Source organism: Rhyacophila brunnea, unplaced genomic scaffold (genome assembly GCF_057557595.1).
Source record: "Rhyacophila brunnea isolate RB1 unplaced genomic scaffold, BYU_Rbru_1.0 scaffold_2, whole genome shotgun sequence".
NCBI classification, from domain to species: Eukaryota; Metazoa; Arthropoda; class Insecta; order Trichoptera; family Rhyacophilidae; genus Rhyacophila; species Rhyacophila brunnea.
The window spans coordinates 59,279,516-59,304,950 of NW_028232859.1; the positions used below are offsets into that span (position 1 = coordinate 59,279,516).

Sequence of the window (25,435 nt, forward strand, 5' to 3'; positions counted from 1 at the left end):
ACTAAACACTCCCATGTTTACAGGGCCAGATTAAGGAATTCTAGGCTACAGGTACTGTAAGCCCTCCCGAGTAATATTTTCAAAATGAAAAAGTTTAATTTTTTTACAGTTAAACAATTAAAACTCCAACTTCTGCATTGCGTTAATATGAGATAAAATCGTTTTTAATAGAACTCATCGGTGAATTAAACTTTTAACATATCACAATATTTGCCACAGCATAGGCTTTAACTTCTCTACGTCTCAAAATAGAAACTGTGGAACTAAATGCATAATAAATTAAAAATAATGAACATAAAGTCCAAATTCCAAACACTTATTTTGGATTGTCAATATTTTTTTAGAAAGTAGTCTGACACTGCAACAGAGCAGATTTACTCAGGGCTTTGTACACTTAATCTTATGGAATAAAATGATTGATATGCAGTGATGAAATTAATAAAAAAAGGATGTATTCAATCCTCTGAATCAAGGTCTTCTGATTTTATCTCCTCTTCCCAAATTACTCAAGCCCCATTCATTGATGGGTGCTTTATAAAAATAAATTGCAGCAAAAGAATAAAAATACATGACAATGGCCTTCGGTTGGTAGTCCCTAACACACATGCCTTAATCTAGCCCTGATGAAGAAGTAGAGAATACGCGCCTCTTGATCTATGGATCGCCAATTCAAATTCTGCGACAAAATATCAATCAACACGCGTACTTAGATCCATCAAGACTTGCAAGACTTAAGGGCCCGCTGAAGAGCCCGCCGTTCAAATTCTACGTCAATTCACTACGTCAATTTAAATCGATCTTTTCGCAAAAATCACTAATCATCGGAGATTTTATTTCAAGAAATATTATTATTATTACTGATAATTTCTGCTGTGCAGAGAATTATTATTATTTTATGAACACCTGCGACATGAAGCCAATCAGAAAACAGGGCTGTCAAAATAATATTAAGCATTCATATTTTTTAAATGTTAATTTCATCATGGTTTTTAATCAAACCTGTGCAAGTACGTACTGATAACTTGGGTGGATTTTGTAGCAAACATACTATTGATATATATACGGGTATATTATTATTATAACCCAATTCAAATTGAACATAGGTTGATACTCAAATACTATTATAGTATGTTTATGATTTCGAGAAAATAATACGATGGTATAATTAATCCATATCAATTATTTGAAAACATTACATTCGCACTTTGCACAAAATTACAAACACATTCGAAGTTTGCCGCACACGTACAGACCATGTGATATTTGTTTACGCAAAATCGTCGCTTTTCAAAATGGCGAATTTGATTACCAGATTTTACTGCGATGAATCAGTATGTTCCTTTTTGTCTTTTTTTATTCGTAGGTTTGTTTACTATGTACACCGAGAAATTTCCATTTATAAACTCGGAAACGATTTTTACAGAAGAGTTTTGGAATATAATGCAACCAAAACTGGAAAAAATTCTATCATGGGTGTTGACTTCCTGAATTAGCTAACCCCAGGTCCATGCCACTACGTGAACCACAGTGGATATTAAGCCATTTCCACACTGGCAACAAGTTGCTGGCAACCTCATTAAATTTTACGATACTTACCATAATTGCTTAAGAAATTTTACAATTATCGTAAAATCTAACGAGGTTGCCAGCAAATTAACTTGTTGCCAGTGTGGACCCGGCATTAGATGCACAAAACTTAAATAATATATATTATAAATAAAAATTTAAAATTATAAATATATATTATGATTTATGTCTTCGACAGCCCTGATGAAATAAATGTGAAATATGAGTCGGATCAGTCACAGAGCAAATTTATTAACACAAACAACTTTGACACGACCTTTTTATATTAACTAGTAGACCAGATATTATGGACCACATGTTAAAAAATCATATTTTCAATTCTCAAGGCCATTTCTGTAGAACATCCTCTTAATTGCTGATAAGTCTTGGATACATGGTTATATTGAATGCATTTCCGGTGCTTATTTTACAATTCATACAATATCATCAATAAAAGTCATTTCAATTGTATTCAATTATATATTTTACTATATGAATTATGCACAATATCCAAATTTGGGCGTCCATTGTTTTTCTTAATTAATATCGGAATGTTTATTTTATGTAGTATAGTTAATAATACTATATAATCATATCTATACTTTTCTAAGGTGCAATAATAAAATTGATGATTCTAATTGGCTCATCCTGTCGAATTGGTTTCAACTGAAAAAGATAGACTTACATTAATTACAATTTGAAGGCAATATCTTCAGATAATGCAAGTATGTACATAATTGCATTGATTTTCATTAAAATTGTTAACAATAATTACAACTACATATTAAAAACAAAAAAAATGGAACAATAAGAACACCATCTATGAATCAAATTCGTGATGTTATTCTTGTCCGGAAATTTGTACGTATGCAGTTCGCCGTATCACACTTCACCGTGAAATGTTGAATCGGAAATATATGGTCGTATATTAAAGACCGTCCAACCTCTTTAGGTCATATAGTACTGAGATAAAATTCATGTTTAACCTTTCCGGGAGTATGGACGTACATGTACGTCGGCGCGATTTTTGGATGCAGGAGTATGGACGTACATGTACGTTTTCTAGTAGTATGGGTTTATTGGTGTGTCTATGCTTCAACTATGAATTGCAACACCATCTATGGACACTTGGGTGTATTTTTATACCATTTCAAAACAGATTTCAACTTTACAAACTGCAGAATTCTACTTTTTCGTATGTCACGTGACATCAATATGACGTCATACCTACCAGTTCGGACAAGTACATAAATCGCAAACAATCGATTTCCGTGCGCGCGATTTATCATACTTTTCATGCGATTTTTAGAAGTTTTACTGTGTTTTACGGTATTTTAATGCGTTTGGAAGTTTTTGTATTGTATTTTAATACTTTTATCGCGATTTTTCGAAGTTTTTAACCGTATTCTATTGTGATTTGAAGTTTTTATATTGTGTTTTTATACCTTCTCGCAATTTTTCGAAGTTTATAACCGTATTTTATTGTGATTTGAAGTTTTTATATTGTGTTTTCTCATACTATTCCCGCGATTTTTAGAAGTTTTACTGTGTTTTACGATATTTTAATGCGATCTCAAGTTTTTATATTGTGTTTTTATACTTTTCTCGCGATTTTTTGAAGTTTTTAACCGTATTCCATTGTGATTTGAAGTTTTTATATTGTGTTTTTATACCTTTCTCGCAATTTTTCGAAGTTTATAACCGTATTTTATTGTGATTTGAAGTTTTTATATTGTGTTTTCTCATACTATTCCCGCGATTTTTAGAAGTTTTACTGTGTTTTACGATATTTTAATGCGATCTCAAGTTTTTATATTGTGTTTTTATACTTTTCTCGCGATTTTTTGAAGTTTTTAACCGTATTCCATTGTGATTTGAAGTTTTTATATTGTGTTTTTATACCTTTCTCGCAATTTTTCGAAGTTTATAACCGTATTTTATTGTGATTTGAAGTTTTTATATTGTGTTTTCTCATACTATTCCCGCGATTTTTAGAAGTTTTACTGTGTTTTACGATATTTTAATGCGATCTCAAGTTTTTATATTGTGTTTTTATACTTTTCTCGCGATTTTTTGAAGTTTTTAACCGTATTCCATTGTGATTTGAAGTTTTTATATTGTGTTTTTATACCTTTCTCGCAATTTTTCGAAGTTTATAACCGTATTTTATTGTGATTTGAAGTTTTTATATTGTGTTTTCTCATACTATTCCCGCGATTTTTAGAAGTTTTACTGTGTTTTACGGTATTTTAATGCGTTTGGAAGTTTTTATATTGAGTTTTCTCATACTTTTTCCGCGATTTTTAGATGTTTTTCTGTGTTGACATTTGATATAGGGACATAGTGGTGTTTTTATTGCCGTGAATTATTTGTGTCGATCTATATTCCTAAAATGGATTTCCAAACAGGCAAAGACATTGACGAAATTTTGATGAACAGTGACAATGAAGAGGAGAACATCAAGAACATTGATGATATATCGATGGAATTTTATGAATCTTCTTCTTCTGATGACGAGGATCCAGACATCCAACCAAGTGCTAAATACAGGCGGGAAGAACCAAGGACCTGGAATAACTCAACCTTCACTCCAACACCTAACGATTTTGGTGATTTTCAGACCGGTATAAAAGGGAATATAAATGTAGAAGGGGATTACCTTGAGCTGGACCTTTTTCAGCTCTTTTTTACGGAATATATTGTCAACACAATAGTTTCTGAAACAAATATTTATGCCACGGCTGCGTCCCAGAAATCATTTGCGATGTCGAAAATGAAAAAGTGGGTGAAGACGGCGGAAGAAGAAATGTATGTTTTTCTGGCCACCGTTATTTTAATGAGCTTGGTTTAAAAAAAATCCGTAAAAATATACTAGACAAATAATGCCATTATCGAATCACCATTTTATTTTAAGTTTGATAATAGTGTTAAGTTATAAACAGTTATTGTGAAAAAAATTCGAATGTTTTGGTGTCAATCTATGGTTGGTAACACCTGGAATACGCAACCGGTTTTTTTACGATAAAACCTTTAAAAGTAAATTTTTTTTTTTTTACTATTTTTAAAACATTTCTATCTTCATATTACACTGATTTGATTAAAAAAAAAAAATAATATTCATGCAAAAAAAACTCACTCCCCATAGCATGACCAGTACTAATAAAGGTACTCCCTGAAAGGTTAAATAAAACACGGTTCTTGTCAGTTTACAGGAAGCCAGCGGCAAACTAATTTTGAAAATAGCCGATATACTGGATTATTTGTTAGGTTAGGTTACAATCTAATAATATTGGAACATTATTGTCTGAATCCTCCACGAACGTGTAATTTTTTCATCTCTGTGCTATAGAGATAACCGTATAGTATACGGTCATCTCTTTCTGATAAGAAAGCTGACGGTGAACTGTGCTAAGGTGAAATGTAATACGTACAATTTACATGTAACCAATGTCATTACGTTGATTCAAATTACAAAGACGTTCAACATAATACAACATTTAAAAAAAATTTAGTTACTATCACCTAAAAAGACATTTGGATCAGTAGCTTAAGGTAACCAATAGAAGTGTTCGAATCCCACATCAGTCCAAAAAATATGTTTCTGGGTTATGTATTTTTCGAATAATTATTATAAAAAAATTATTAACCCACCAACTTTATAGATGTGTTTCTTTTTAATTTTGGTATCATTCATGTACTCCTCTAAATGAATTCTCTTTCTATGCAAGGAGTGATTTCCAGATGTTGCAAAAGTTTTTGGACAGTAAGCACAAGAGTATTTTTTTTCACCAGTATGTTGTACCATGTGTGTCTGAAAAGGGCAAGAAATATGTAGCAATGATCTAATCAACTGTGCAATTTATTGTTAAATAGTCAACCTTCACATTCAAATAATTAAAAAATATATTTCAAATACCTATATTAGAAAAATGATCTTCAGGGCCAAATATTATTCATTCCAGTGTGCCTAATTTGTGGGATTTTTTTACCTGTATTATCGAAAATAGTGAATGCAGACTGTCCAAACAACTCTTAATTTTATAACAATATTTACAGGTGTGGACATGAATAGTTAAAAAAAAAATACACGTACATTGTGTAATGGTAAAAGTTCATAAACAAATTATACAATTCTGATTCAAATATTCTGGACTAGGCTTAACAACCATAATAATTAATAACCTCTTGGAACTATTTTTACAAAATAATATTAACTTACGTCGAGGCAACTTTTCAATTTGAATTTTTTATCACACTGATTACATTCATATGGTTTAATATCCGAGTGTTTGACTCTCATATGAACAGTCAACGGTCCTGTTCGATAGGTAGAAAAGCTGCACAATGTACAGTGCTTCAATTTATCGCCGTGCTGTTTCATGTGCTGCTTCAAAGTGAAACGATTTTTAAGGCTAGAAAGAAAATATGAAGGTAAGAAAACATTGACGTAAACAAGAAATATTATTGGTACAGTTTTACACTATTTAAATTAAACTCTAATTGTAATATATTAAAATATGTGTATTATTACACCCATAAATAATAAAACGAGTGTGTGGCAAGCACACGCGACAAGTGAAAGATATTGCTTTGCTCTCCGCACACTCAAAAAGTTCAATCACATATTTAACATTAGTGACATATTTTTATATGTAAAAGAAAAAAATGACCAAAGTAGATAATATTTATATTCTGGCTTGTATAATACTTCAAATGAATGATATTTTTCTAAATTGTAGTATCAACCGGTGAGATTATTATTGATGAAGTTTCCATAAGAGCTGACGCAAAATCAAATCAATCCACCTCGTCCATCTTTCTACATTTCACCAAATAGTTGTGTAAGTGTTCTCATAACTTTTCACATTTGCCACGGCCTTAATGGTCGATTTGGTAGCACGCTTGGCTGTCGGCTGAAAGGTCAGTGGTTCTAGGCTGACCGTGGCGTATTTTCTACGCGTTTTTATTTACAAATAGACTGAGACAACTTTTCATTACATATCAGCCGGATTAATGCATCGCGCATAAAAAACTCTCACTTCAAAAAATACTTACATCATGTCGCACACCTTACAGATGACACTCATCTCGCCGGTGACATCATGACACGAGAGATGATGCTCCATCGCAATCCTGTTGTGAAAATTACGGCCGCACGTGGGGCATAAAAAGTCACCGACTTTTTTTTCATGTACTTGGGCATTGTGGTTTTTTAATCCGTATTTAGTGAATCTAAAAACGATAATATTTACAATAAATGGAAACGTAATAAAATAATTGTTTTCTTATTTTATTTTTAGTAGTATGTACGCTACGCTCATTACATAATAATTGATAATGTAACATAATACATTTTCTACATGAAATTAAACACAGAAATCTCTCTTGAATTGCCTAAATTTGTTATCTTCGTTACAATGCACAATATTAGTACAAATAAATTATGTTAGGGCCTAATGCATAGTAATACTTTCAGCCTAATTACACTTATCCTCTGTGATCCTGTTGGTTGACATAGATAAATAATAATAAAAAAGTCATTCTATGCATCAGGCTCTAAAACTGTTTCTAGTAATATAAGGTATATAACTTTCTGTATTTATTTGAAAACTTACGATTTATTACATATTGGGCATTTGTGGGGATATCTCTCATCGTAGGGAAGATGTGAACGTTTATGCTGTCTCAGCGCTTTGTCATCAGCCCACCTTAAAACATTTAATATACAGAAAAATCAAATATTTTTTCATTAATTATTCCTAGAAAAATTATAGGATAGATAGATTGAGCAAGTGGCTGACATCCATTGCTCGTAAAAAATAAATCGGTTAATACAAATCTGTGAAGGCCCATATGATCTTATTAGGATCGGACATTGTCGAAAAAAAGAAAAAGATTTCGTTTTTTATTCTTAATGTGTGTTGTAATGACTTTATATTGAGTTGAGAATTTCCAGCTAAGGGCTAAGAGGTCAAAATCTTTATGAAATGATGTGGAATAAGTAAACAAGTAATTGTAACTGTTTGCTCTTATGTTATATGAAAACAAATACATTTGACTGATAAAGTTTAGTGTGCACTATTTATGTCAGATCTTAACAGCCTACTTCCACCCTTCGCCAGTACTGGTACTAATAGGTATTAAAAATTTCAGACAATTAAACAATTCGAGATATTTGAACTAGATGCAGAAAAATAACAAGTCATGCACACCTGCATCATAAAATTCGACAAACATGCGACAAGAACTACTAGGCCGAATGGTATCCTCGAAAAATTGTCAAAAATATTTTCTGATATTTGAGCACGGAATAAATTTGAGATTGATCTTGGCAAAGAAAACATTTCTTTTTGTAATGCACCATAAAGTTGACAAACGATAATCGAAGTAGGGAGTAAGATTATTTTAAAGCGTGTGTTTCAACATGTACCTAACCAAAAAAAACCATTTTTCAAACACACGCGTTAACATGATCTTACTCCCTACTTATATTTACCGTTTGTCAATTTATGGCTACGGCCGTATGTTGCAGCTTATTAACCACTGGGAAATGCCAATAGAAATGGCGTATTTCAAATAAATACTACCTTATTCTTAGGTCAATAATTATTATAAAACAATTATTATTCGTAGGGTGTTTATCACATTTGAATGGTCAAAGACATAACTTATAATCAGTATCTTTGGAATTTTCTTCAAATGTCTTAATCCTGCCCATTTTTTGAATAATAAAATGCCTAATTCTTGTCAACTATAAAATATAATTTTTTATCATAAATATTTCACTATATAATGTCAACATTAATTTTACTATGTAATGGTTTTGTAAATGCATTTAAAAATTAATAAATCTAAAAAATCTTAACACCACTGCACATGGATGTACTGAAATATGACTATATTCTAAAAAATTAGATCGAGAGGTTTAAAATAATACTATTTTATGTAATAAAAATACTTTGTGCAATCATCAAATGTTTAAAATAAATATAAAGGATAACAAGGCTTCAAAATTATATAAATAGATTATCTACAACGTTGAAGGAATGTCCAGAGTTATGCTCTGAAAATACCATAAAACCTCCATTTTGACATACGTGGGCAATATCATTTTGAAATAAATAAAATGCAAATTCTACTAAAAACTTTGAGATATTTAATTTTAGTTAATTGAAACCAATCAATCATAATATGGAAATTATATTGTAGTAAATGATTCTTTCTACGGCATTCCACTTTATGGCCAACTTTTCAGGACTGTATCTTTGCAATAATGCAAGATATTACTGTCTCATATTTTGTATTTTATTTTAATAATTAATCCTGTATATGACGTTTAATAATAATGACTAAAGAAAGAGCGAGATAAGACATAAGTGGAAAACGTGATCTTACCCTCGGCCACACTCATCACACTTGTGAGTTTTCTCCGATTCGGGCAAGTGTGCTCTGGCATGACGCTTCAAAGCAGTACCGGTGGGAAAATTTACTTTACAGGTTGGACATCTAAGAAACATGACATCAAGGTATTAAAGAACTGTGGACAACCAAATAATAGAGACAGATTGATAGAATAAATAAGACACTGAGAAGATAAAAATAGTGAAAAACTAATTTTGAAAACAAGAAAACAATACACTTATTATTATTATTCAAAAAGGCATTACCTTTAGAAAGAATTGTAAGAGTGGGGTTACTGTCATTATTGATATGATACATAGTATTGCAAACATTTTACTCTACATAAGCAAACTGCAAAATGGTACTACAGTAGTAGGTACCTACGATTTTAAATTAATGCCACAATGTTAAATTTTTAGTTGATTGATATATTATGAAGCTGTCGACGCTCTCGATGTTTTGCCCGTCGCTAATCAGAGGGAAATCTGAATCAGGACAGGTGCTATAGCTTCAAATACTTGGGGGTACACATCACGGGAGATATCATATTGCAGAGAGAGCTCGCTATCTGAATGGGAATGGCTGGAGCAACATTCAACTCGATGAGGAGTGTCTGGGACCTTCCGACCGTATACTGAGCTTCGAAAACAGATTTCTGCGACGGATACTGGGTGGGCGGTGGTATGACTTTAGGAGATAAGAGAATGCACCAAGCAGCCTCTCATTACGCTGAGAGTGAAGAGGCGACGTTGGACCTGATTTGGCCACGTGCTGCGGATACCAGAAGAGAACTTCAACCTGGCTTGCCTGTTCTTCAAGCCAACCGGATTCCAGCGTCCTGGAAGGCCGCTAAATAGTATATAGTATTTAGGCGGAGCTACGGGATGCTGGTTTGACTTGGGACGAAGGAAGAAGACTGGCGTGCGGCAAGGATTCTTGGAGGCGCCACTTGGTGTCCATATGCTCCGACTAAGGGGCGGATATGGCCGAAAAAGAAGAAGATATACTATATTAATTGAATTTTTATTTTTTTTCGATTATTATTGTTGTATTATTAAATGTATGTATTATAAAATTACTTAATAAAAAGCAGTCAAGTCAAAATAGCCAAAAACCCAGTTCCGACCTTTTACGTAGGTGTTGAGATGTGTATTTGGTAATATCATAAAAAAACGCTAGGCATCATTACATAATATGAGGACTTTAGATACAAAAATGTTAGCAAGTCAATAAAAATGTCTTATTTCTCTTTTGTAAGTATGATTTCTAAAAAAAGTATTATAAAATGTTATATATTATTATGCTAAGTACACACATACATTCTTGCTCGATTGAATATGTTGAACACGCTGCGTCCACACGCTCGAGCAGCTCGACACAAGACGCTCAGTCAAAGCGTCTCGACCCATGGACAACGAGCGAATTTCTGTCGAACATCAAACAAGAATTACAACCCCTGAATCTTTTTCACATCGAGCCGTTTGCTCGATATCAAACAAAATCGAGTAAGATGGTACACATGTTGAGACATATTAGAATGTGCGTAAAACCATTGAGTACAAATGTGCATGGGTATTTATACTTTGTATTAGCATACAAACAACATTTAAAATTACTTTTTTTTCAGAAATTATACCTATAAGCAAGATACAGTACACTCTCAGTAATCCGCCGCTCGATTATCCTACAACTACTATAATCCACTGTTATTTTTACTAGTTGAAAGCACAAAATCAAGCTCTATAATTCGCCGGTATTCGATTGTCAAATTCAGTAGTCCGCCGCGTACAAGTATACAATGCAGATGAGACGGGTTTGTTTTGGAAACTTCTCCTTCGTAAAACGTACATTCATCGCAAAGAAAGTAATGCACCAGGGAAGAAAGTGCCCAAGGACCGCATCATAATTTTATTATGCCGTAGTCCAATGCAATCGGGACATACAAAATGAAGCTTTTGGTCATAGGGAAAGCCAGGAATCCTAAGCCATTCAAGAATATCTACCTGACTGAACAACTGGTTGTGTCAAGTGATTTACTGTTTAATATTTAGTTACCTAATAATTTTAGTTTATAAATATGTATAATTTAGTAAATACTTGATTTTGATTATAAATAAAAGCGTAATTTGCTAGTACAAATTTCTCAAAAAGCTATTTTTTACGAAATACCTGTTTTAATTTTTACCATATTTTGTATGTACTGTCACCAGACAAAAAAAGAAAAGACCCCGGCGCGACAGTTTCAAATTCTAGATCAGCAATTTAACAAAAAAATATATCCGACTTCCCTGTAGAATGTTTAGAACCTCTGACTTACACGAAAATATTACAAATAACATTTCGTAAACGGTCATTCACAAAGATGCATTTTTATTACCCGGCTCGAGGGTAGAAGCGGCCCGTCCGAAATGTGTGTCCCGTTAGTCAGTGACCTGCCCTTTCTCTTCCCCTCCGTAGGATGGACCCCGCCAAAAATTAAAAGATGATTTTTGAAATAAGGACAGTTCGAATCTACCTACAACGAAGTGATGACATAAAACCAGCGTCACGCCGGCGGCGGTATCAGCCGTGCAATGGCGTGATCAACCGTGCTTCTAGCCAATTACCAAACCAATTTTTAATTATCAATAGACATTGTGATGAATATCAAAGTGCCCGCGAAATTAAATAATGTGCAAACGCGTCCATGTGAAAAAGAATGCAAAGTGAAGTGTTGTCTATTCGAACGCCGCGTGCCCGCTGGCTACCGACATACTCCGCGTGGTCCCTGTTATTTAAATGTTACTTTATCTCAGTCATGCTAAACCCTTGTATTCCTAACCTGTATAATTTAGTGTAAATAAACCGAGCCTGCGCAGGGCTATTGGATCAAAAAGTTTCTGTGTTATAATTCACCCCGTCAGTAATGACGTCACACACATCCCTCTAACCGATATGATACTGGAGGAGGTTCTACCACCGACATACATGTGAGCCCTCTTCTTCTTCCCGGTATTAGTACCTATGCACTATAATCCGCCGTTTTCACTAACTGGGCACTTGTCTGGTTTTTGGGGTGGCAGATTACTGAGAGAGTACTGTATAAGACTTTTTAATGACTCACCATCATTTTACGAAAATAGGAACTACCAATTTTGTTTCTAAGCCACTTATATTGACATAAATAAATATAAACATAAACAATTTTAAATCCTCTTATCATAAACTTACTGGAGTGCTGAGGGCTGCAAATGGTATACCATGTGGCATTTAGTCTCATCCCAAGCTTTATACTTCTTCCCACAGCATGCGACATAACCTTTCGTATCATGCGCCATCTTATAGTGTCTACACATCTAACAACAATGAGACAAACACATTATTTACTAAGTATATTAGATTCATGTCAGTAAGCACATCATACTTAAGTTCAGTTAACTCAAGATTTAAAAGGGTAGGTAGTAGAGATGGGAAAACTGGTTGATTTTGAAGATTAAGTATACTTACTACCAGTATAAAAAAATATTTAGTATATAAACTTATTCCAAAATACTTACTAGTATTTGGAATACTATATAGATCGTTTGGCGTGCGTATGCAACAAAAGTTTCATACTCAACTGAAACTAAAACCAACTCCATATTAGTATTTTGAAATACGTATCGGCTCAGGAAACTCAGACTGTGTATCGGCTTCAATAGAATCGCTAAAAATACGCTGAGCTCCGTTTGTCGAAAAGTCGCATTTATTATAAAATTTTAAACACATTTTAAATTTATGAGTTGTTTTTCTGTTAGGTTACAATATTCTTGTTAACAAAAATGAATAACAGTGATTTTTTAAAAATTGTAAACATGTTTTGAGCGGTATATAACAAGCCTAAGCCTGTGCGTCATCTCACCACTGTGCTGCGACACAAAATTTATTATTACATTCGAACGCAATAGACTAATAAATTAAAATATACCTATATTCAAGAGCTATCTCGTTCGTGCGCATTTAATGTCAATAGTGTTGAAAGTCTACCAACTGGCGAGTGCACAGAACAGCGACTCGCGATGATATCATCACAAGTTTTTTGGAATAAGTTTATTGGGCCACACATACTTAGTATGGGTAGTTTCATCCGAAACTTGAGTACACAAACTGGTGACAGTATTTCTAACTCACCTCTAGTAGGTAGATGGGATTTCTCAGTTAATCCAAAACATCAATGAAAATAATATTCAAGATTACGTATCATATTCTTACAATATTTTGCGGCGTGTGTTGAACATTTGCATATTACAATCATGTCAATAAGACATGAACCATTTGTAAAAATATTATAATATTGGCACTTCTCAGTAGTTAATAAATAAAAATAAAATTGCATGAGTTTTTATAACTTTCTTTTTAGATCAAACCCAAATTTTAAATTAACAATTATTGGATCGAAAAGCATCTGCGCCGACAGAAAAGGGTATTTAATATAATTGTCTACATGGAATAAACTGTTTTCGTAAAGCTCATGTGGGCATTTGCGGCATAATTACCTAAAAATTTAAATCAAATGCATTGAGTATCTTACGTATAATTTAATATTAAGTTAATATTTGAAGCAAAGAATGTGCACAGGTATACTGTAACTGTGCAGTTCCAATTGGTTCCAATTTTTTAATTAAAAGTTGACAGATGAACAAAAAAAGATGGCTGCCAAAATTTTAATTTTCTATAATATTGTCTGATTTGATTGATCTTCAGTTTAGACATGTATTTAACAACATTTGTGATCCTATTTCTTTTTATGATTCGATAGATTATTTTTATAAAATTACTGATAATATTACACTATTTGTGTAATTATATGACGGTGTTTTTGCTAATTGATGTAACCCTCAAATTATACGAAAATGAGTTAATGATTGGATCTCATTTTAAAGACGACAGAGCAGGTCTCGGCCAAATGTTGTAAATTAAAAAAAATGTTTTACCACTTTTTGGAAGGGAAACATCATTTTACATTGGTTTTAGGTTTAAAAATTATGACCCGGCCACTTGATGTAACTGAATAGTGTATCCCACTGTAAACACTTCTTCTCATAAGACAATTGATGTAAGCCACTATTCTATGTTGGTTACACCATTTGCCCTGTTCGCTCATTCGGAAAGTTTATTCGCCACGTGCGGTTTATCAAGTGATCGGAGGTGTATTAAAAGTATAAGGTGTATAAAAAGAGAATATTTTGTTCCTGTTAATAACGTTACCCGAAAAGTTTGCCAGAAATTTTTATTAAATATTCTTAATATATCCCAAAATAAGGTTTGCTACACAATTCAAAAGAAAACAGAACTTCATACAGCCAAACGATATAGTCGTGGAAAACACACTGGCACGACATTGAAATGTTTATACAAAAATTACCAGCAGTTCCTTCGCACTACTGTAGAGCAAGCACAACACGAAAATATTTAAATGCAGAATTGAAGAATACATCATTTGTTTACAGGTTATACAAAGACGGATGTAAGATATGCAATTTTGTAACATGTTCTGAGAAAGTGTTCAAAGATGTATTTCGTACAATTTAGGTATCCACCATCCAAAAAAAAGACAAATGTAATACATGTGAAAAACTAAAGAATACTGCTGAAGAGAATATGACAAATGTAGAATATGAATTCTACAAAAGGCACAAATCTGAAGCCGAGTTTTCCAAATCTATACACTGAAAGGAACAAGATTTAGCCAAGGAAAATCCATTTTTTATGTGTTAGTTTTGATCTCCAAAAAGTCTTAAACACACCGCATGGAAACAACATGTTACTTTATTATTCACGAAAATACAGTCTTTAATGAAACTTTCTATGAAAGTGCGACCAGAAATGGTTATTGCTTTTTATGGGGGGAACAGGATGGGCATACGGGAGCCAATGAAATTTGTACAATTTTAAATGACTATTTGAATATAGTGGATGAAAGGGGTTCAGTGAGCACGGTGTCACTGTACTGTGAAAAATAACAAAATCTTGGCCTGTATCATTTGGTTTTTAAGAACAGCAAAAAATATTGTAAATATCAGCATAACATACCTTGAACCCGGACACACTTATATGCCTGTTGACTCCATTCAGGCAACAATTGAAAATAATTTAAAGAATAAAGTTATTTGGGCCCCATCTGAATGGCCAACACTAATAAGTAATTCTAGAATCAACCCCAAACCATACGACGTAATTACAAGGAACCATTGAGACTTTAAAGACTATAAAAGTCTCCAGAATGCAATTCTCCCCAAATTAAACAAAGCCGATGATGATGATCAACAAATAATGTTTAAAAATATTAAAAAGGCCTGGTTCTCCAAAGACTCTGACGACATGCTTTTTTCTTATTCATTGAACCCTAATCCGGAGAAAAGTACCTTTACATTTGCTAGAGGAAGGTCTTCCCAACGAATATCTGAGCCAACCGTATTCCGATGCCTATACGAAACACCAATTTCTATTTCAACCGCCAAATTTAAAGATCTGTCTAAACTTGTACAGAATAAAATAATTCCATATTCCAATAAAAATACTTTATGCAGTCATCAAATGTTTAAAATAAATATAAAGGATAATAAGGCTTCAAAATTATGTAAATAGATAAGACATAAAAGCTCCATTTTGACGTACGCTGAGCATGTGGGCCGTGGCCGTTAAAGGGTGGCATTTGCATTGGGCTATGAGGGCTGTGAAATATTAGAATAACACCAATTAGGTAGGTACTTAGACACTTAACTAGTGTCATAAACGTAATTCGAACTCGGCGGCATCCTGTCCGGTCGGATTTTATTGCAGGGTCGAAATGTTTTTAAACAATCGACACATTAACAGTTTTAAGGAAATTTTCATAAACTAAAATGTCAACGAATGTGTTTCCTCGTTACTTCCGAGATCTCGCTATATCCGTGATCGTTATAACCCAGCTCGACTGTACTTTAATTATTTTATTTATATTTTTACAAATGTTGCAATTAGGTTTAATGTCACTATATATATTATAAGTTCTAAGTATTAGCAAAAAATTACCTTATAAAAATTAGTAAATGTCTGTTCACCGGGACAGAGTTCACACTGCAGCTTGAAATACTTTGCAACCAAATCGTGAAGCCTGTAACCTCTCAAAATGAATTCGCCGTCTTTCATTACTTCACTGGGAAATTCAATATTATTATCAACCGGAAATTCATTATCTTCGTCATGGCAATCGTCATCCTCTACAGAGTCATCATCGTCGTCGAGGGGTTCAATACAATCAGTAACAGATTTTTTCACAACGGTGTTCTCTACTGAAATCGTTTTTGGTCTGACAAGGCTATTTTTATTCTCTGCGATATCACATTTCATTTCTTGCATCACACAATCGGAAACAGTGCTGGAAGAGTTACCATCCAATTTACTATTCCATCTAAAAGAATGCAAGCTATTATCAATGTATGGGTCATTATGGATTGTTTCACATTTCGATCTGCTTGTGAAATGACCATTAACATTTTTGTTTTTCCTTGTAGCTTCAATCACATAAGAGTCTTCTTTTTTCTCAAATATTTCATGTTTAATAATTGCATTATCTGGATCATTGCGCAACAACATCTCAGATTTGATTTCATATTTATAAAACTTGATATCATCTGCACTCATTTCACTGCTCTGCAGAAAAGATGTAGGACAAATAATTAAAAAATACAGGAATTAGTTAATTTCAATTAGTGACATTGCATTGAATAATTAAATGTGTTCAAATAAACTGAAGTTTTAATTAAGTATAATACGTAATTTTAAATATTTCAGATGTAAAATGTGAATTCCGGCCACGTAAAATCGGGACTCCACTGTAATTCGGTTTTGTGCACATAGTACTTAGTTATTGCAGAATCAATGATATTTTATTTAAGATTAAATAAATTATTTTTTTATTCACAAGGTTTGAGATTGTAACATTCTTTATATTGAACATAATTAAATTTGAAAACGCCTCAGATCTACTAGAAAACATCTTGGAAAAAATTTGACACCCGATGGGACTTGAACCTGACGAAATTAACTACTTGCATCTTGAAGTGCTTATCAATTAGATTGGCCGCCCGTGGATCAATTGGTAAAACAAGTGATAAGGAACTGAAGTCACCTTGGGTGTCAAGTAGGTATATGTAGGGATTGCAATACCGGTATTTGATTTTGTTTTAAAATCCCAAAATACCGGAATTTTTGGTATTAAGAAAGCACACTAATTTATGTTTTTGAAAATAAATTATAAAAAATGCAAATGCAAGAGATGTGAAATAATGAAAAAACCAGAGATTGAAGACCAAGAGGGAACTTGCCATCATTTACGTACGAAAAAATACGACACGGAGAAAAGACAGTTGGTATTACTGGAAGCTGCTACCTTTACAATCGTATCGTAATAAAACATGACTGATGCGGATAAATGAGTGTTGTATTATTCTTCGTTATTCGGCTAAAAAAGTGCGTATTAATGGAAGAATACAAAGGAGTAACAGCATTTCGGAACAATATATCGTCACCGTTTTAGCAAAACCATCTATGTGTCACTTTTATCAAAAATGACTTTTAAATACCAAGTCATTCCTTATTTTTTTCTCTATAGGCCAGTAAAATGATCTATGTGTTTGGTAAACTCGCTCCGAAGTTATTTCAAAAAATAAAAAACAGCTATGTGTAAGGTTCAAAAACCACGGTTCACAAAAACAACTATGTGTATATTATAGTAACATATAAGTAAGATGGTATTTTGATATCGAGAGTGTAATGTTTTTTTACAGTCTATGTTATATACTATGCATTATGGTCTTGCACGACGGTTTGAAAGATGCTTCCTCAAAAAGAGAGACAGGAAATATTCAATAATTTCTGGAAGATGCCTACATGGTCAATAGGGTATAGGCGAGAATTAATTTAAAAGTTGGATAAACAACTACAAACATATCGATGACAGTGGCCAATTGAAAGCAACAATGACAGGTAATAAGAATCTGACTGAAGATAAATAATTGGTAGTGCAACCAAAAATCAAAACGGAGAGATTTGTGGAAAAATGTTACATTATGGTTGGATATAATTCCAAAGTTCCCAGCCATTATTGCAGAGAAAATACCTCCAGGGTGTATGTGGAATCGTGTTTCCGATCCAAAATACAAATGCATGATGAATATAAAAAATGGTCTCTGGAAAATGGTCATAAAGCAGCAGAATATACTCCAGTATATTTACCACCAAAAAATCAGTGTCCACCAACCACGTAAAGATCAGTGTGCCATCACTGCCATCTGCTGTAGTTATAAAATGAAGAATGTTTCAGAAATGGAATACAATAGCCACATTATTAAAAAAAAAAAAGATGCTAGAAGACCAAAAATGAAATGAAGGAGAGTACCAGAAGTATTACTGGACGGTTAGTAATCACAATGGATCTCCAAAGTGTGCTGCTATGTCCAAAACACAGGCACAAATGTATTATAAACAAAAACTGCAACTACACAATTTCACCATATACATTCTTCATAATGTATCTTCTAATGAATTTGTCTCATCTCATCGAAAGCAGGACAATACAATGAAATAATTCTAATATCGGATGGGTGTGGATATCAAAACCGAAATAAATTATTCGCTACTGCTCTAAGTTATATCTTTAGAGAGAAAAAACATCGAGATTCAACAGCTTTTTCTGGAAAAAGGCCATACCATGATAGAGGCCGATAGTGCACATGCCACCTAAGAAAAGTATTTTAAGCCTCCAATATATTCACCATCTGATTATATAGCACGTATGCGGCTAGCAAGACCAAAACAACCTTATAAAATTAATGTCATTGATTTTTTAAGAATTATGGATAAGATTAAATCTGGATTAAGTTCAATCAGACCAGGAAAACGAATCGGAGATCCTGTTGTATATGATATTAAAATGTTACAGTATCTACCATATGGAACAATCTTTTACAAACTCAACTTTATCAGTGCAACCGTTTGACTGCCTTTGTAATATATATAATGAATCATTGCACATATCGCAGTCGAAATACATACATCTTCAGGAATTAAAAAGTGTAATAGAGAAAGATCACCACTATTTCTACGATAACCTAACATTTAAACCTGCTAATAGAAAGTAAACGAACTTATAAATATAATATCATCTCACTATTGCATTAATAATTAATAAAATGATATTGCAATTTATCACTAACGCACTATGTATATTTCAACTATTATTTATGTAACAGTTTTTCATGAATTTATTATTATTCACATTTTGATGAATAAATTAAACTATGTGTATTTACAAAACGGTCAAAACAACTTATGTGACATCACAAACTGTATTTTTATTATTTTTGTATTAAAAATAAAAGATTTTTGTAAACAAAATAATAATCTTAGACCATTTTCTGATTATAATAAAGCATTCTTCATAATTTTAATGTTTAAATGTAACATTATTTTTTTATTCAGTTTTATCCTTCTCCTGCACAATTTGAGAAAGTGCACATAGATGGTTTTGCTAAAACGGTGACGATATGCATACTATTAATTTATTTATACATTGATAGTTTTTCCTAAAAGATCTTTTACAATAACAATTCACAACTTTTACAACAAACGTCAAAAATGGTTATTTATTGTGAAAAATGTCCAGGGCCGTACTCATAATATTATTTTGAATCCAAAATATACGATGTGTTTTTCAAAGTAAAAACTGTTAGTGGTAGTTAATGACATTCATTATTTACATAGATTTATATTTCATTTCAGACTTAAATATATTTTTAAAGGTACCAAACAAAAATTTTTTTTTTTTTTTGTATGAGTAATAATGTATGCAAAATAGATAAAATATTGTAATTAACTATATAATCAAATTTTCAATATACCTACCTGTATTTTGTGTCTAATAGGTTTATATAAACAAGTAATTTTATAAACAATATGTCAAAAACGGACCCATGTCATATATTTATTTCATACAATATTTTCAAAATACACATGTGTAGGTAAACAATATGTCAAAAACGGACCCATGTCATATATTTATTTCATACAATATTTTCAAAATACACATGTGTAGGTATAGGTAATATAATAATTTTTTTTTTTTTGGTTTGTAATGAACTGTAGTTATATTTTAAAATATTTGTGTTTTTTATTTAACAATTTTATCTAAACAATAATACTACGATAAATTATTATGAACAATATGTAAAAACTAGACCATATTTTTTATTCCAAGATTTACCCATTTGCTATTAACTGATTTGTGTTTAATTTTTCAAAATATTGTGTTTTTTGTATTGCTATCAATGACATTAATATGGACGGAACATCTGGAAAAGAAAATGACACTCACTTTATTGTCGGGTCTGGCGAATAGCATAATCTGTTCTGATGCCATTACAATAAAGGTGATATTGCTATAAATTCCTGTTGGGTCTGCCGAATGGTTCGGTTCGAACGGGTTCGCTCAAATGAACATTGACATTAGAAACACTGCTCTAACGCCATTACAATAAAGGTCATATTGCTATAAATTCCCGATGCGTGATATCGCATAATGGAAATTGCGTGACGTCTACCTATACATGCGAATGCGCGAATTTACTTGCTAGCTACTGTATTGAGTGCGTCGTCCATTAATAATGTCATTGATTGCTATTAAAAATAAAATACTTACTTCCATTTGCATTATTTTTTCTTACCCTGAATCCTAATAAAGTTTTTATTGCGGGAACTTTTTATAATGAAAATACGTTTATCATAAATTAATTGGTTGTAAGCTGAAGTATCGATAAAAAACATTCTCAGTGGGGCGTTTTTATGTCTGAGTACGGCCCATTTGAAGCAAAGTGTACCTAATTTCATTACGATATAACTTTGGCTCACAAAACGAGTACGCACTGAAATTTATTTGTGTGCTTCCTCTGTGGGAGGAGTCCAATCTCTTTGGAAAAAAAAGAATTATCAAATATAATATTAATTATATAATTGTCGCGATGAATTATCTTATATAATTTTGAAATAGTAAACAAATGACAATTATTCTATTATTATTGATGACTGTACAAGCATTGAATTTAAGAAGTTTTTCCGTAGCCGCACTTGATGAACAAGCCTTTTTGAGGGCTTTAATTAAAATCATCAATATATTCAAATTATTTGTAAAAATCACGCTAGTTACAATATTATGAACAATAGATATTTTTAAATGTTCACATAATAACAGTAGGTATATCGATTTAGAAATTTTAATAGATAAAGTACATAGTACTTCTGTTTTTTTTTTAATGTTTTAACGAATACCGGTATTCAATAAGAAATACTGAAAATCCGGTATTGATATTTTCATTCGGTATTGCAATCCCTAGGTATATGTATGAGGTGTTTTCAAATTATATATATTTTATATTTGTTGACAGATAACTTATCAAATAATATAGTTATGAAATTTGATCATAAACAGGGTATTTCACAGGATCGACTGTCAAAGCAGGTATTTGCAGTAAAGCCTATTGGCTGTAAGAGTGTCAAAGGAACCAACCTGCTATGTTTATTCAAAGTAATGATATTATCATCAACTTCGATGTGGGTCTTAGTCGCTCTATTGCCTTAACCTCAGGGATATTTACTGTCTCTTTAAACGCATTTCAACCACCCCAGTATAAGTCTCCCGATCGTTCTTTTCCTGTCCGATCTCTGCTCTCAGTGAAGGTGCTTACTGTGGGCAGCCTTCACTCTGTCCTGAGAGAGACAGATAACCGTCAGGAGTGGAGAGTCTTGATCGCTCAGATCTACACTTTGGGATGGTCATGATCCTCTGGCATCAGGAAACGACCAAGAGAGATTGGCAATTCCGGTACAAGTCGGTTATGGGGAAGCCAGGCGGGAACCGCGCTAATTGTCATAGCCGATTTTGGTGAAATTCATGAATTCAAGAATGAAAAACGAACCCAACCTAACCAATAATCCAGGATATCGACTATTTCCAATAATGTGTTTGCCGCTGGCTTCCCCATAACCGGCTTGGACCGCAATTCCTTCGACAGTGGTAACTAAATTCGGTGCTAGCGCTATACTTCCTTTATAAAATGAAGAACCCAAATTAACAAACCTCTATGGATGTATCAGTCTGTGAAGTCAGTGTATCCAATGCGTTATGGGTTAAGATGGTGGTTGCCAGATAAGCCTGCGTGTCTGCTACCAATGTATGAAATTCATTGAATTCATTCACTAAACGCATGCATTTTATACAAATCTTTCTTAGATTATCAGACGAATTCACCTAAAACGAATAAATAACATTAGCATTATAAAGTGTCTCAGATCAACCATTATTTAAAGTATAAACTATACTGTATTTAGTAATGTCGGTAGGTAATTATAATAGTTAGTTTGGTACATACGGTAAATGAAAAAAGTTTAGTTATGGAATTAGCCATCGAACTATCGGGATTTGTTTCATCAAATACGTCAATCTTTTGTCGCTCATAGTCAAGACATAACCGGCAGGGCAGGTGACACATTTTTTAACTGCTTCAATCATCTGCTTTACGAACAGATTACAATAATATTATTATTCCTTATCCTTGTAAGCTTGATGAGTGACAACTGACAACAAACTGACAGTTAGGGACAGTGTTGCCATATTTTGAAAGTGGAATTATAGTACAGAGCCTCCAAAATTATAGTATTTGGGGATAAAATATAGTACGCGTTGTCATCTGTTGAAAATGAAAATTTTCCCAATTTTTCATAGTCGGCTCGTTTTTATTAGGAGAAATATTTCGCCGCGGGCCGCATGTTCCCAATTTTTCATGGTCGGCTTGTTTTTTTTAGGAAAAAATATTTCGCCGCGGGCCGCAGGTTCCCAAGTCGGCTTGTTTTTTCAGGAAAAATATTTCGCCGCGGGCCGCAGATTTCCAAATTTTCGAAGACCACTCGATTGCGAAATGGCAAATGCAAAATTATGGTACTTTTATATTAAATTATAGTACGATTTTCAAAATTATAGTATTTTAGGCGTACTATACCTATTTTATATCGTACATAGTACGCGGACCAAAATTATAGTACAAATACTATAATTATAGTACGGTTGGCAACGCTGGTTAGGGACACAAAGTATCGATACTTTTGACCATAGATACCTATTACCTACTTTCTTTTGACCAATACTTTTCTTTCAATATCGTTACTTTTTCTTTCAATATGACGTCCCTACTAATTATTCAAAGTGTGCCATCAGAATTCTTTTTGTCATCGTTATATTCGAATTATAGTATGCAGTCAGTCTAATAAATCTCTTTGATGCAGTCCGAGAAATTAGAAGGTCCGTTTACCTGGATCACCCAATCGTCGCTATAGGATTGGTTTCCCGAATATCCGTTTTTATCAAAATCGACCTTTTAATGCAGAATATTTTTTTGTATCTAAACGGACCATCCTTTTCTTTAAATCACTTTGTAATGGTAATGAATACATCATTCATATACTGTACAAATAACTATTTAAATATAGGATTATGAAATTTGTTTTTCGTCTCCTGAACATTTAGTCTATTCGGAAAACCAGTCCTACAGCGATGCAATGTTAAAACTCCAACCTTTTTGGGTGCGTTTGTTTGTGCATCGTTAGTGCATGATTTTTTTTCGTTTGTGCACCTTTAAAAACATAAAAATTCAAATTTCAAATTGGGTGTTCCAGCTAAATGTTGGGTCACCCAATGCTGAAATTTCAACTTTTTTGAGTGAGTTCGTTTGTGCACGCACATTAAGGGGGTTATTCGAATTTAAATTTGGGTGACCAAGCTAAATGCTGGATACTTGTGTAACTAAACTTGGATTTTTTTTAAAAAATAGTTATTTCTGTAAAAGAAAAAATCTGTCCAAAATAGATTTTATACTGACAAATTGATATGTATACTTACAATTAATTATTTAAATAATTCCCTATCATAATTAAATACTTCCATTGTTATATTATAATACTTACCAATAATCACTTTTTACTTGCTGTCCATATTAAATAGTTCCCATCTTTTTAATAAAATACTTGCTTCCTTCAAAAGTATCGATACTTTGCGTCCCTAACTGTCAGTTTGTTGTCAGTTGTCACTCATCAAGCTTACAAGGATAAGGAATAATAATATTATTGTAATCTGTTCGTAAAGCAGATGATTGAAGCAGTTAAAAAATGTGTCACCTGCCCTGCCGATTATGTCTTGACTATGAGCGACAAAAGATTGACGTATTTGATGAAACAAATCCCGATAGTTTGATGGCTAATTCCATAACTAAACTTAAATAGTGAACACTTGTGCGTCGGTAGTAAACGTTAGTGCACGATTCTTTTTTGCCTTTTCATCAAATACATTGCACGGTGCCTACAGACTGAGCACGTATATGTCAGACTGAAGCACGTTTTGTAGGCAATTGCCTACAGATGAAGTGGGCCGTACCAGCGCTCGGAATGGACAGGAACGCACCGGAGCGCCGTTGTGGTTCGTGGAATTCCAAAATATACCGTTCCGGCTCGTGGATTCATTTAAAATTGCGTTGCGGTTCGTTAGATTGAGATAATTATATATGAATGTATCTTTTAAAGTTTTTCTCAAAATTAAAAATTAACGAAGTTATGTTATGCCGGGCGTGCAAGGGTTAAAAATAAAAATTATGACATCCCTAAATTTCTTTCAACCTTCTTATTTTGTGTCGATATGTCCATGCCTAAATGCATTGTCTAAATAACAAGAAACAACCAGCTGCAAGCGTAAATTACTTTATTACCCAAAAAAATGTGCCTTGCTGACACTATTTGAAAACTCTTAAAAAATAAAGTATACATTGTTTAATAATTTCTAAAGGATGAAACATTTCAAATCTCAATACAATCTTGCCTTTGACTTACGCATTGTTAATTTACTTACCTACTAATTTATTATATTATTTTATTCGGAGTGACAAAAATTATTACTTCGCCATTTATTTTCGGGTGAATGAATTGTGTTTTCGATGGTTAAATTAGTACAAAAAAGTTTGATAATTTGACTCGTGCAATCCGCTATAATATTCCTATTAGTTGCCTTTTAAAATATTTTGTATTATTTAAGATATAAATACGTTTCTAAACAAAATTGTTTATATTATTAGTTTGGTGTTTTTTTGCTACATTCTAGTAAGTTTTGTGTTTTAATTTTAACTGTGTGTTTAACTTGATTTTTTAATAAAAAATTGTTCTAAAAGTTGGTCAAAAATGTCATCAGGCGAAACGTGTTAGCCGAAACTATTGAAAAATATTTTGTCGCAGGTAACGTAACGCTGGCCACATACCTACACAATTTGATCATTTAAAAAATGATATTGAGTGGTTATTTATAAAAATAATGAAGGTATAATAAAGTAGTAGGTAATTCGTGTAAATCTGCTAAAACCACATTACATTACATTAG

At 32.7% G+C, this 25,435-nt stretch overlaps 1 protein-coding gene across 1 annotated transcript; it reads right to left on the reverse strand.

The window, feature by feature from the left end:
- Nucleotides 1–2,030: 2,030 nt before the first annotated feature.
- On the reverse strand, nt 2,031–22,625 carry LOC147072618 (uncharacterized). The gene is made up of 10 exons (XM_085947204.1): nt 22,392–22,625; nt 22,100–22,270; nt 16,000–16,620; nt 12,178–12,302; nt 8,962–9,072; nt 7,182–7,274; nt 6,622–6,798; nt 5,786–5,978; nt 5,218–5,377; nt 2,031–2,232 (listed from the first exon to the last, which is right to left on the reverse strand). The coding sequence occupies exons 1-10, from the start codon at nt 22,509–22,511 to the stop codon at nt 2,210–2,212; spliced, it is 1,794 nt and encodes a 597-aa protein (XP_085803330.1). The 5' UTR covers nt 22,512–22,625; the 3' UTR covers nt 2,031–2,209.
- Between the last annotated feature and the right edge of the window lie 2,810 nt (nt 22,626–25,435).